This window comes from Hippoglossus stenolepis, chromosome 12, assembly GCF_022539355.2.
Source record: "Hippoglossus stenolepis isolate QCI-W04-F060 chromosome 12, HSTE1.2, whole genome shotgun sequence".
Classification (NCBI taxonomy): Eukaryota; Metazoa; Chordata; class Actinopteri; order Pleuronectiformes; family Pleuronectidae; genus Hippoglossus; species Hippoglossus stenolepis.
Window position 1 is genome coordinate 9,585,966 of NC_061494.1, and position 13,380 is coordinate 9,599,345.

At 38.3% G+C, this 13,380-nt stretch overlaps 3 protein-coding genes across 3 annotated transcripts; all 3 read left to right on the forward strand.

Annotated features, from left to right (window-relative positions):
• The first annotated feature begins 8 nt into the window (after positions 1-8).
• Positions 9-4,712, forward strand: LOC118118612 (MAD2L1 binding protein). The gene is made up of 3 exons (XM_035171752.1): positions 9-442; positions 1,570-1,856; positions 2,517-4,712. Exons 1-3 carry the CDS (start codon positions 37-39, stop codon positions 3,057-3,059), a joined length of 1,236 nt encoding a protein of 411 aa, XP_035027643.1. The 5' UTR covers positions 9-36; the 3' UTR covers positions 3,060-4,712.
• A 1,496-nt stretch (positions 4,713-6,208) lies between these two features.
• Positions 6,209-8,051, forward strand: LOC118118786 (cystatin-C). Its single transcript, XM_035172106.2, has 3 exons — positions 6,209-6,527; positions 7,321-7,431; positions 7,667-8,051. Exons 1-3 carry the CDS (start codon positions 6,327-6,329, stop codon positions 7,739-7,741), a joined length of 387 nt encoding a protein of 128 aa, XP_035027997.1. The 5' UTR covers positions 6,209-6,326; the 3' UTR covers positions 7,742-8,051.
• Positions 8,052-8,197: 146 nt separating this feature from the next.
• On the forward strand, positions 8,198-13,173 carry si:dkey-76k16.5 (uncharacterized protein LOC566887 homolog). Its single transcript, XM_035172105.2, has 8 exons — positions 8,198-8,926; positions 9,362-9,434; positions 9,726-9,824; positions 10,956-11,121; positions 11,206-11,313; positions 11,386-11,506; positions 12,230-12,362; positions 12,450-13,173. Exons 4-8 carry the CDS (start codon positions 11,047-11,049, stop codon positions 12,847-12,849), a joined length of 837 nt encoding a protein of 278 aa, XP_035027996.1. The 5' UTR covers positions 8,198-8,926; positions 9,362-9,434; positions 9,726-9,824; positions 10,956-11,046; the 3' UTR covers positions 12,850-13,173.
• The last annotated feature ends 207 nt before the right edge of the window (positions 13,174-13,380 follow it).

A 13,380-nucleotide genomic window follows, 5' to 3' on the forward strand; every position in this document is an offset into this window, starting at 1 on the left:
CTATTTTCCGAAGGGTCATTGAAGTCCACGTTTCCCATGATGCAGTGCGGCACAGACCCGGCGGAGACATTCAAAACTATGGCTGAAGAGTCGGATGTATCTAAACCAACTTTACGCTGTGAGGACACAGAGGACACGTCCATCGTTGGCAGCGGGGACAATGGGATAAAGACACGTCTGAGGTTTTCTCCGGATAAAGATACGAGCTCAACTCGGGAGCACGACACGACGAGTGAAGTCCCAACTTTACACCGTGTTCCCGAAGACTCCCATTCATACCGAGCGTCTGCGGAAACAGCCGAACAGCTCTCGGGCGAGGCCGCACACACACCTTTACACTCGGAAACCGAAAGAGACTTGAAAGACGTCTCCATTGAAAACAGGTTGAATTCAAATGAGCCGAGTGTAAACAACGCGGAGGAGAAGGAGAACATCGCTGCAGGTAGATCGTGTGCGTGTGCGTGTGTGTGTGGGGATCATCATGGCTCCGTCCCTCACTGTTATAGTGTATCTCTGGTTCCCTGTCAGGAAGATTGATTGAAGTGTTTGTTGCTGCATTGTAGACACACTGAGTGAGCTTATTTCCACACTCTTTGGTAAAATACATTCTGCAAATCATGATAATAAGAAAGTTTCTCAAAATAATGACTTATACCACTGTCTCAAAATATCTTAAACTTTGTGACTTATAATTTGGACTTACATAACAGCAGTAGTTCAGATTCCAGTTTCTTAAATGTGATGGTTTGCAGCTTTTCTGGGTTTATTTGTATCATTGTATTCATTAGTAATATAATAATAATAATAATACAGTCAAAACCATATGAAATGAGGAAAAAGGAAGAAGGCTTTAGTTAGTAAAGAAACTTCCCATAATGCAGGTTTAAATGAACACAACTAATAAGTAAATAGAATGTTCAAAGTTGTGCTTAAAGTTTTCCAAAAGTCTAATAATATTGATTCATTTCTAAGTCACTTCAGAATATCATAATAATGCTCAATATAGCGTGTTTCATTTCAGCTCGGTGTGAGTCTGTGCTGCAGTTTACCCATGATTTTACATCATTCACATCATTGAGTTTCTCTCCAAGCAGAGGAGACATTTGAAAGTCAGGACAAAATATTAGTGTTTGTTAAACGCACACAATTGGTGACAGTGGATGGTCAAATCACCATAATAATCATGGTAATTAAACATTAAAACTATACAACTAAGTGTTGGGAATTTTACTATGGTATACCATGGTACCAGCAATCGTTTCACCCCTTGAAGCACAATATATAAGGCTGAAAAGAACGATTCAGAATCACAAGTACTCTTATTTCGATGCATTGAGTACATATTTCTGATACTACTTGTGTAGTCTTGCATAATTTTTAGTATTTGCCACATGCTTAAGCAAACACTAATTCTTCCACCACAACTGCACAGTTGCAATGTGGACAAAGGCTTCATTTGAAAACAGTCTCTGCTAGATTTCATTCACATTTAATTTGACTAGTTTAAATTGACCTAGATGGGTCCATTACTCACTCCAATGACATTATTCCTTGTCCCTATTTGGACAGATATTGGCCAGGAAGAAGAGGAAAACAGGCCTGGTCAGAAAGGTTTGAATGATTCCAGTGTGACTGCCAGTAAACACAGTAACACAGAGGACAATGATGCTGAGGTGGCGAGAAGAGCACGGGAGCAAGGCTATGTGAGCGTCGTCTTCCCTGGCACGGTGACTCAGGAAGGCTGCTGCCGCTTTGTCAGCGAGATCCTCAAGTGCATTCTCTATCAGAGACAGCAACTACCCATGACGTATGACCAGCTGGTTTATTCCCAGAAGAAGCAACAGGCCTCAATGCAGGTAAGCAGGAAACATTATCTTGGTGCACATCAAAATATTAAAGTGAAAATTAAAAACACTGTAATTGCACTCGGTAGAGCGCTAACCCCTGTCACGGCCCAACAGCCCCCTTAAATTCACCAAATTTCACACACTCATAGATATCAGTTCCCTAGATTTGTCAGATTTTTTTTATTGCTTGAGATCCAGGAATTATTCTTTGGGTGAAAATGTTGAAACACCTTTTAATAGATTTTCTCCTACCCACACTGCATACTTCCACCAAATTTCATGGAAATCTGTTCAATTGTTCTGTGTAATCTTGCTGACAATCAAACAAACATACAAATCAACCAACAAACAAATGTACAGGGGTGAAAACGTAACCTCCTTGAGATAAGTGATTAAGAAATGTAATAATAATAACTTTATTTGTATAGCACTTATCTAAACAAGGTCACAAAGTGCTTCACAAAATACATGGCAATAAAAACAAATTATAAAGAAAGAAGGTTAGCGTTATTAGGGGCATATTAAATTCATTTTTAAGCGCCGGATCATAACATATTGAGGTCGAGACCTTAAATTTTAGAGATAAACCCAATAGTTTTCACAACGAGCAAGCACTTTGGCAGGTTGTTGATTCAATTAAAGGTTTTAATCAAATGTTTGGCTTTTCAGGATAAAGACCCAGTGATTCGCAGACCAGTGCAGTCAGCAGACATGGACTGGCGCAAGTCTCAGCAAACCCTTCAGGATCTGGAGGAGTTGCTGCAGCAGCTGGAGGTGCTTTTTTCCCTGAGCAGGGTGCCCCGCGTGCTGCTCCTAATGGGTGGCTCCCTCATCCTGCCCAAAGAGCTGTATGAGATCAACCTGGAGGGGCTGGTGTCGGCTGGTGGGGATCAGTGTCTACGGGTGTCCTCGTGCTTAAGGCAACTCTTCCGCACGCTTTTCGTGGCGGACCTTTTGTCTGACACCAGACCTGTTCGTTTAATGCCCACCACAGTCTTAGTGCTCGCTCACAGGGATTGCGGTGTAGGCTGGTTCCGCCCTAAACTACAATTTAAAGTGCCAACTCGTGTAAGGAACCAAGTTATTGCTCTTTCCACTGATCCCAGCAAGGACACAAGGGCAGAGGGGTCAGACTGGCAGGATTATGTGTGGTTTCAGGCCCCAATGACGATCAAGGGCTTCAGCAACTCACCCAAGTCGGGGAGCAAATAGTCTGTGAGATTAAAGCTCTCTTTCTTATACCTTATATTACATTTTAATGGTGGTTCAAGTGAATTTTGAATTGAGCTGTACATGTTTTATTGAATTATGAGGTAAAACTTTTTCTACTCATGATTAAAAGTCTGTTAGCTCAAACTATAGTGGGTGTATTGACACAAACTTTTCTCTTACTGTCTTCTGAAATATTTAGAAAATTTGTTCTCAAGATGCTTTGTTGGCATTTGATAAAATCAGTTGGGGAATATTTTATTTTTTTATATTTATTAAGAATGTTTTACATATTTTGTATCACTAATTTGTAAAGATATTAAAGGGATAGTTCGCTGAAATATGAAAATTCACTCATTATCTACTCACCACTATGCCGATGGAGGGGTGGGGGGGAAGTGTTTGAGTCCACAAAACACTTCTGGAGTCTCAGAAGTAAATTTTGTTGCAGAAGGGTCCAATACAATTGAAGTCAATGGTGAACTACACTTCAGACGTAATAAAACAAGCCTAAAAGTCCACTACCGGAAGTGGTGATGCTAGCGGACGTAGCTACACAATGTATAGATATCAGCGGACATTCAAGCTTAAAACATGGTGCAAGTGATGCCGTTTGGAGTTGAAAATGAATGTCGGGGCATGCAGGCACTTGAATGACACAACACGAGCAGTATAGAGGCATGTTGTGTGTTTTCTGTTTTATTATATATATGAAGTCCAGGTGTTTTGTGGACTCAAACACTTCACCCACACCTCCAGCGACTTAGTGGTGAGTAGATAATGAGTGAATTTCAATTTTTCAGTGAACTATCCCTTTAAACACAGACCAAGACGCATAATACTGGTGCAATATCATTCTAACTTACTTAACATGAGAGGTTTAACACGTTATATTGCTTTATTTAATACAATCTGTAGACACATTGGATTGCCAGTATCATCTGTGTACATGTTTACATTTATCTAAACCTTCATATGATTTCAGCAGTGTTGCAATTTTGTGGACACCTTGAGAATTGGATGTGTTGTTGTGTGGGAGGGATCATAGACACAAAGATTTGTTTATGTGTTCCATCATTAAAAAGACATGTAACATAACATTGGTCTGCGAGTGCATTAAGTGGTTCAGAAAACGAAACTGGTTATAGGAACCAGCAGCTGCTGTATGGAGCCAAATCCAGGCCATAGTTCTGATCATTTGAAGTCTGAAACTGAAAAAATACGATCTGAAACTGAAAAAAAGATCTGGAACTGAAAAAAGATTTGAATCTGTAAAAGAATAAGATCTCAATCCGAAAATATAAAATCTGCAATGGAAAACCATAAGACCTCAAATATCAAAATATATATGAAAATAAATATTGTATTCAAAACTATTTAACACCCAAAAACGTTTTAATACATTGTTGTATTTTTCAAAGTTCCAGATCAAACCGTCCTTTTTTAAATTGTTTAAAAATGATCAAAACTATTGGCTTGGATTTGGCTCCATACTTGGGCTCCACAAAAAGCTGCAAATTTGACAATGATCATGTCCAGAGGGAACATGCTCAGTCTAGTGGCCACAGATATCCCTGTTCTGAATACAATTTAAGAAATGTTTGGGTCTCAAGGGATGTAAAGGTCAGATTAGCTAAATAAAAAAAATACAGTTTGGACATGTGAGAACTTGGTGCTTTGATCCACTCGTTTGTTTGGATTACTCAACTATTTTGTCACCCAGGCTGTTTCCTGCACAAAGTTATTCATGATGACTGCAAGCAATCTGTCATAATGCCATTCTATTCTGGCCACAATAAAATTGAGGATCATTCTCTCCAAATCCAGTAAACACTATTTAAACAACTCTATGACAACAGCTGAACTAACAGAATAATGAGTTTACAAAATACCGGTGACATTTGAATTGTTTCAGTTTATATTTTCTCATGAATTGTCTGGAGAACATAACAGAGTTTGTGCTTAATCCATTAACGGTGTCAATATGATCATCAAAGTCGGTGAGATTATCTCTTGGTTGATGTCCCCACCTGCAGTGTCTGGTTTAGTGGCCTGAGTGTGAAGGTGGCCTTATTCCCTCAGGATGTCCCAGACATTCTTCTCAAAGAAATTGAATAACGGGTAGACATCTTCCCGCCGTTAAGCCAAACAAGAGAGTAGATTAGGACCAATCATGAGGGCCCCTTCATTCTGCACCTAGAAAGATAGGCTGGGAAACACGTCAGTTTTTGTAGAGTATAGGTCATAATTTAAATCCTTTAGTCTGTATAAAAATCATGTTCATGTTTTTCTTTTTTTTCTTTTTTTTTTCTTTTGTATTTGCTCTGGTCTCCAGGAATTTGCTGTGTCAATGGTTTTTGGTCATCGGTGCACTTTGTCCTCTGCAAACCCTAACCCCGGTCACCTCACCAAAATTTTTTAAACCAGACGAGCTACTTTACCATAAGGATGTTTCCCACATAAGAGATGACGCTGTAAATATAACTAAAACAAAAACAAAACTGTGTAAATATATGCAAATGTAACATTCCCCAAAGCTTTTAGAAAGAGAGAGGTTTTGAGAGGATATTTAAAAGAAGCTAGAGAGGTATGTGCCACTCCAATTATTTATAAGAGCACATGAGGATATTTCTAGATGTTGGCTTAATGAGTTCATCTATATCAACACTAGATTACATGCATTGTAAAACATATCGTCTAACCATGCTCAAAAATATTTAGAAAATAAACCACACAAGCAAAAAAAGAATAGAATATCAAAACCAAAACTAAACATATGGAATAAAACTAAAATAATAAATTGAAATATAAATTATAATAAGATAAATAACTATGTAGATAAATATAAAATAGAATGTACAGTAAGTAATACTGTTAGTGGTAGTGCAAATATTACAAGGAAAACAAGCAATACAATCACAGACCATATAGAATCAAACTTATTAGGTTTCTCATGAGAGGTGAGTGAGTCTTTCAGGTTATTGTAGTTTAACACTTATGACTCAATGCCATTTTGACAAGTTCATTCGTCATCCTTCATGAGACTGGACCTGACGGGCGGCACTGGATGGTCTAACTCCGCCCTCCCGCGGGGTGCAGCCGTGGAAAATATCAGCGCATGTTTGCGCTGCAGAGCTTTTTGATTGGCTGTGGAGATGCGTCCCTCCCTCCGCCGTGACGTCGCTGTTTAGATAAAAGGGTGCTTACAAACCTGTGTTGTTGTTTTGTTCCTCTTCTGCTAGACTCCGTGTTTTCATCGACAGAAACGCCATGAACCAGCTCGTCTTTCCCGTGCTCGCGGCTCTGTTCGCCGTGGGCTTGGCCGGTTTGGGCGGGATGGTGGGGGCGCCCGCAGACGTCGACATCAGCGATGCGCAGGACTTCCTCGACTTCGCCGTCGTCCAACACAACAGAGGATCCAACGACATGTTCCTGAGCCAGGTGGCTAAAGTGATCAAGGTCCAGAGACAGGTCAGTGGCTGCTTAATGTCTCCCTGGATGTCTGCCCGGGGAAACGACGGTAATCCAGTGTGTGTTTAGGCCTCAGTGCCAGTAGGCCTTTACTGGAACAGACGAGTCCACACTGAGTGTTCGTGTGTTTCTCTATTCGTGTATTCACATGGATTCCTGAAGATAATCACATAGGCCTGGATGTAGACACCATGATCCTGTCACACCCCGTCCTCTCTTTCCCAACTCATACCTCAGTCCAATACGCCTTTTCTTGTTTATCATACATTTCATACATTTCTGTCACACAGCATACACTGTTTATATATATATCCCTTAGCTTATATCTTTTATTTTTACTTCTTTATTACTTTTACTGAGTGTGTTTTTTCACTTAACCTCTTGCCGCTGTAACTCTGCAAATTTCCCCTTAGCGGGACAAATAAATATTATTTTATTGTATCGGACATTACCATGTCTTATTGTATGATTTCTCATCATATCTTGTTTTTTTTCTCATTGTATTGTATCGTAAGATCAAATATTATCGTATGTTATGGTGCCCTACCTTATATCATATTCTACCATATTTTATCGTATTGTATCACATCTTCTCTTATTGTATCTTATCTTAAGTTATAACGTGTCGAGGCAACTGCGTGGAGCTGCATCAGCTCATTCCCTGGTGTTCGACTGACACCAGCTGATAATAAGTGTTTTGTGTTCATTTAAGTCCTGAAATGTGCTCTGTGTTAATGCTTCAGTGCTTTATTAATGAAAAATTCCTGTTTTTCTCACCCACGTCTTCCTCCAGGTGGTCTCTGGGTCCTTATACATCATCACTGTGCAAATGGGCAAGACCCCCTGCAGAAAGGGCAGTGCGGATGAAGTGTGCGCCATCTACCAAGACCAAGCCTCTGCTCGGGTAAAGACCTATTAACTGCAGCTTTCATTCATTCTTTAAACGGAGAGGTTTTAGACACATGGGTTGGATGTTAATCAATAAACTTCAAACCTTTAACACTTCAACAATAGATCATGTTTTTCATCAATTGAACATTAGTTCTTCTGTTAGTAATTGAAGTGCTTTGTACAGTACATATTTTGATTCAATATTTAAATGTGACTTCTGGTGTGTGTTCTGACCTGTTTCCCTGCAGCCTTACATTTGCACATTCAAGGTGTGGAGCCGCCCATGGCTTAATGACACCCAGTTGGTGGGTGAGACATGCTAGACGGAGAACTGCGAGGGAAACATTCAGCGTTGGCAACGTTTGCAAAAATAACCTTGATGCAAAAGCAATACTTTGTACTAGACAACCCACAAATGTATTAACATTTCCACTTGCTCCTTTGCTTATTCACTCTATGTTAGATTGATTGACCCCTGAGAGTCGTATTGCATCAAATTACAGAACAACCTATGCAGTATTATAGTGCAGGTAGTTCTGCATAATCATTAAATCAAGCAAACTACAAATAATTGTGTGTTGAACTATTTTGTTGTTTCATAAAAACCTAATAAAGAAATGATGATTAAAGCTGCACCTGAACTCAAATGATTGTGTCCCTATTTGAGTTTGTTTTTGCAGATTTACCACTGGTAAATCCAATCAGGTATTACAGCATCATTTGTTGTTCAAATGTCACTTTTACTTTTCTATTTGTTATCTGGCATACCATACAAAGTTAATGTTGGCTGTTTGAAGGTTTCAATACAGGCAGGAATTGATCAAAATAATAATTACCACAGCTTTTTGTAGAAAAAAATCTTCCTATTTCATACATTTGCCATCTTTCTGTTCTTTCCATTCTGACGTCTGTAACAATATAACATGTATTGAGTAAGAGTAAAGGAGCAGCTACAGAGGAAAACTATTTCGTTTCCTTCCCTCGATGACATTTTCTGCTGAATACAGAAGCTACTTTGAAAGTCTAAAGAAGAGCACGTACTCCTCTGAAAGTTTTCCCTTTGAATTCAGTCAGGAGACCGCTTACTGACTCGGGTTTCGGGCCATACATTGAGAGCCCCCTAACCCTAACCCTTAAATTCTACAATAAAATATTATTTAAGTGCTTTTACTTCAAAATGCTGTGTGTTATTTAATCTGCTACTTGAAGTTTGTTAGTAATTATAAATCATCATATGGATAAGTAAATGTTATCATTCACGCCAAGTAATATTTACTACCCTTCTGTATTGACTGCACGACCAGACACAATGAAGTAAAGTTTACTGGGGTAACTGGAGTGAAATTCGAAAACCTCTTCCTGCTCAGCCAGTGACGTCCGAGGACAGTTAGCGCTCCTTTCAGACAATAGGGTAGACACTGACCAGAGCAGCAGCACTGACCCAGGAGGACAGACAGCACTGACCCAGGAGGACAGACGAGACAGTTCATGGATGTGAAGCCACTGGGGTAGGTTTTATGCTTAATTTACTTTGTACATTCATGTTAGCTCATCTGCTAAAGTCAGTGTGTGAGTAGGCCACAGACTACTTTGCTAGCATTAGCTTAGCTTGCTAGCTATTATCATTCTGGCACACACCAGCTCATTTTTGTGGACATTCAGTTGCTGAAGAAGGGGTCCCAATGGTGTAAGCTATGTATCTTCTGTTGGTCAGAATGTATTGTGTTGTGTTTCATTACATTACGTTACATTACATTTATCTTAGTAAGTTGGAACATATTGTATCTTTCATTAAAATTGTTTGAAATAGGTATTGGTTAAACTGTATGGTAATTATGAAAGCAGCAGTTAATGTTGCTGCTCAATATTTCAAACTGAGAGAAGTGTTGTATTGTTTTAGCATGGTGGTTAACTATGTTGTGTGTGTTAACCTTTTGTTTTAGAACAAAGAGGAGTTAAGAAGGATCACATCAATAACTTGGAGAGTCTGGAGAGGAACTCATCAAGGACTACCAGGTAAATTTGTGATGATTATTCTGACCATAATAAAAACCTAAGACTTACTCATATCTCCGTACAAATACTTTATAGGCAAACCACTCATATCCCTTTTGTGTGGTTTAAACATTTTCTTTTTATTAATTTGCATTCTTCAATAAGATATTTACTACAATTGACATTTAAGATACAGTACCAATCAAAAAGTTGTTCAGCCAACTTTTTGATTGGTATAGTCAATAGTTAAAAACAGTCGATAGTCCTTAGTCTTCTAAGTTCTGATTTCAAATGTTTTTGACATCATTTCAGCAAGGAAGCCAAAGAGGACTTCTCTCATCATGACTTTAAGATCTGAAGGAAATGCAGCACAGGAAGGCCACAACCCCTGACCATCACAAGGGAAAAGAGGTTCTTCATGACTGTTGCAAATGTCTACCTTTTGCGCAAAGGCCTAAAAGAACAGAATTTGTTGGGAATTAACTTACTGCATTTCTGTTCTGTATTTCTTACAAAGCTATTGCACTTTACAGTGATACTTCATTGAAAATGTAATCTTTGTGTTATTGTGTGACTTTGGGAATCTGAACCGTCCCTAAAACACTGTAGTCACACAATAACACAAACAAACTGAGGATCTAGGCTGGCACTTTTTTAAAATGTCTAAAATGCGTTTGTTGCTGACCCCACCCAGAGCAGTTCATTACTTAGCTTCTGTGCTGGTGCCCGTCTCTGCTTCTTCTAACTGGCGATGTGCCGACCGCCATATACTGTAGCTAATACACTGACTACACAAAAATACCACATACAGCCACACATTTAATAATCCTATCTAACTGTTTAAGAGGTAAAATGCATCAGAAAGGTCACATGTCCTATTTGAAAATGTTTTAGTCTGACTAAGTGTTTCAAATGAAAGTCTGCAGTACTGCTGCTAGCACTGATTTAGATATGTTTTAATGCCCACCAGATTGTATGTGTAAAAAGCAACCTCTTACATCAGTGTTGAAGGTGCTGTTTCTGTAAAAACATCTGTTATTTCATGTTTTATAAGTCTTATGTTAAAACAATCGTATTGGCAAAAGTAGCTCATGTTAAAAATGCAACAAATCCATAGTATAATAGTGCTGTAAAGTATATCAAATAATATGTAAATATTACTTAGAAATGTCTGGATATAAAGTAAATAAAAGCTAGTTAATTTAAATATTTTCAAAATTAGATACAAACTTAGTTTAAGTACAATTTACTAGCAAAATGTGAGTATATTTTACTCACATTTTGCTAGTAAATTGTATTTATATTTATATTTTTATACATTTATATTTTATAAAATTGCCAGTAAAATCTACTTAAGTATTGTTTATCTACCAAGTCTTAATAGTAAGTAAACTTTACTTGAGGATTTCCCCAGTAAAAATTACAAAGAATTTCTGAGTGAGAATTGTTACCTAGCTTCTGCTGAGTAAATGTCACTCCAAATAGATATAAACACCAGATATAAAGTGTGTGAACCTGATGACACTGTAAATGATTTAACAGGTACTGGACTCTGAAACAGTTTTTACTGGAACAGAGGAGTTCAAACTGGCAGGCAGATCGAACTGTATCAGTGAGGCTCCACCAGGCAAACATGAAAGTCCTGAACAAAGATGAACTAAAGGTTGCTGAAGGAGTTCTGTTCAAACACCTACCAAAAAGTTCTAAGGTATTTAATCCTCAACATGTCACCTTTTAATCGCAGTGCACCTGTAAACAACTGAGGCGATTTGTTTTCCTCCCCCATTTTAAGGTCTATGGCTTCCTCTATGGTATTAACAGGAACAAACCAAGTACACTGGAGGTGGTTGTTGATTCGTGGCCTGATTTTAAGGTCATCATTTGCAGACCTGATCCCAAGGTGAGTTCATCTACTAGGGTATCTGTTGGGTATGCTGCCACATGGTTGTTTGATTTTGTGTTCATTTTCCAGGTCAAGCTTGCACTGCAGCTCAGGAAAAAGGTGTCATACTACAGCATGGATGCACAGGTTTTAAAGAAATTGTTTACAGAGGAGAATGTACTTGACTGGAGTACCGATTTCATGGTTGGAGGTGAGGTCAGAGCACTGCAGAGAGCAAGTGCTTTCTTGTTCAGTCATGAAAGTGCTTCAAGACAACCCAGGTTCATAGTTCCACGTTATTGTAGCCTGGTGATTTCTGTTTCATGCCACTTTATATTCCCACACAGTTCCAAGGTAAATGTTGTACCTTTTTACATCGCTAGTTATTGTAGTTTGGACTCAACAATTTGATACATTAAACATGTACTTTATGAAATACGATCCATTATTATCACTGAAAATGGATAATTATACATTAATGCATCAGTAATAATAATCTATATAACATAACATATAGCGAAATGTACACTATTCATAAATAGATCTCCAAGTAATGCTTATCAGAGATATCCAGACATAGAAGAAGTTAAAGGAGACATCTTCTCCACACAACATATTTATTAACATGAAAAGATAAAATCAGGCCTGAAGCATTTGTCACAATCTACATTTGCTATTTTATTCTCTCTTTTGTAGAAGTCCATTCTAATTTTCATCTGTGAATTCACAGCTGGGATCTCCCGTGTTGACCATTGTTTTGACTGTCAAGACACTTTGCTAATATAATATTTCAACGCAGATCATTTACTATAGTAATTGATTATTCGTGCACGGTTTTCTTATTTTTCCTGAGTTAGGGATGTAAATACTTACTCCACCACTTGTAAAGACAAATAGCTCAATTGTAAAAACATAATTTTTTTTTTTCCTTAAGGACTCGACAAATCCAATGAGCCCACTCTCAAAGAAGTGTCTTCTATCAGACAAGTTTCCATCAGACCCTTTGTATTGGTGCATCTTCTGTATTTGGCAGACAGCAGCCATCTTCTCACACCAACAGTCGGCAGGTATATACGCTCAGATCATTAAAAGCACTTTATCTTATGTTTCTCTCCTCTCAGATCTGAGGTTATCATAATATTTTTTTCATGCAGTGAGCTTGAATCAAGGATCTCATCTCTTAACCTTTCCCACGTTGACTTGGTGAATAAAACCTGGAAGTTTGGAGGAAACGAGCAAGGTTACAACATGATTAAATACTACATTGGCAACTTTCCGACATGCTGCATCACCGACAGACAGGGTCAGCCGGTGTCCTGGATCCTGGTGTATGATTACTGTGCCATGGGCATGTTGTACACTCTTCCAGAGCACAGGGGGAAAGGATATGCGAAAATCCTGGTCAGCACCATGGCCAAGAGACTCCATGATGAAGGCCACCCAGTCTACTGCTTCATAGAGGAGGAGAGCGTGGTCTCCTACAGGCTTTTTAAAAACCTGGGCTTTACTGAAGATCCTTCATACAGGGCGCAGTGGTTTGACATCAACGTTTGATTTCAAAAGTTTTGAATGTGTAGCTGATACACTGTCACAGGAACTTGTATCTGTATGAATAAAACAGGAATGGAATGTAATGGTAAAAAATGGAAGTTGTTTAAAAACACTTTCTGTCAATGCTGTTGCATATTGTGCTTTTTAAAGATTTTTGAAATAATTATCTTCTTGAGCTTCAAATTTATGTAAACTTTTACTGTTTCTCCAAAGCTATGCATCCAGATGTGTATTTTAATAATAATAATAATAATGAGGGACATACTGTAAATAATACTATTTCATTTTTATAGCAGATTATTCAAATAAAAGTGATCTATCCATCCATTCAATCTCATCTCATCTTATTAGATATTTCATGAAAAAGTTGGTGCATCAGTCTAGAAGTCTTGTATTACTCATTACTCTATTACTAATTTTTTTGAACTCCCAGCATACTAACTTTATAGTTGGTGTGTGCAGAGCAATGCAGAAGTAATAGTATAATGACCATAACACGTGATTTCTTGGTAAACATGAATCATGTGGTCACAC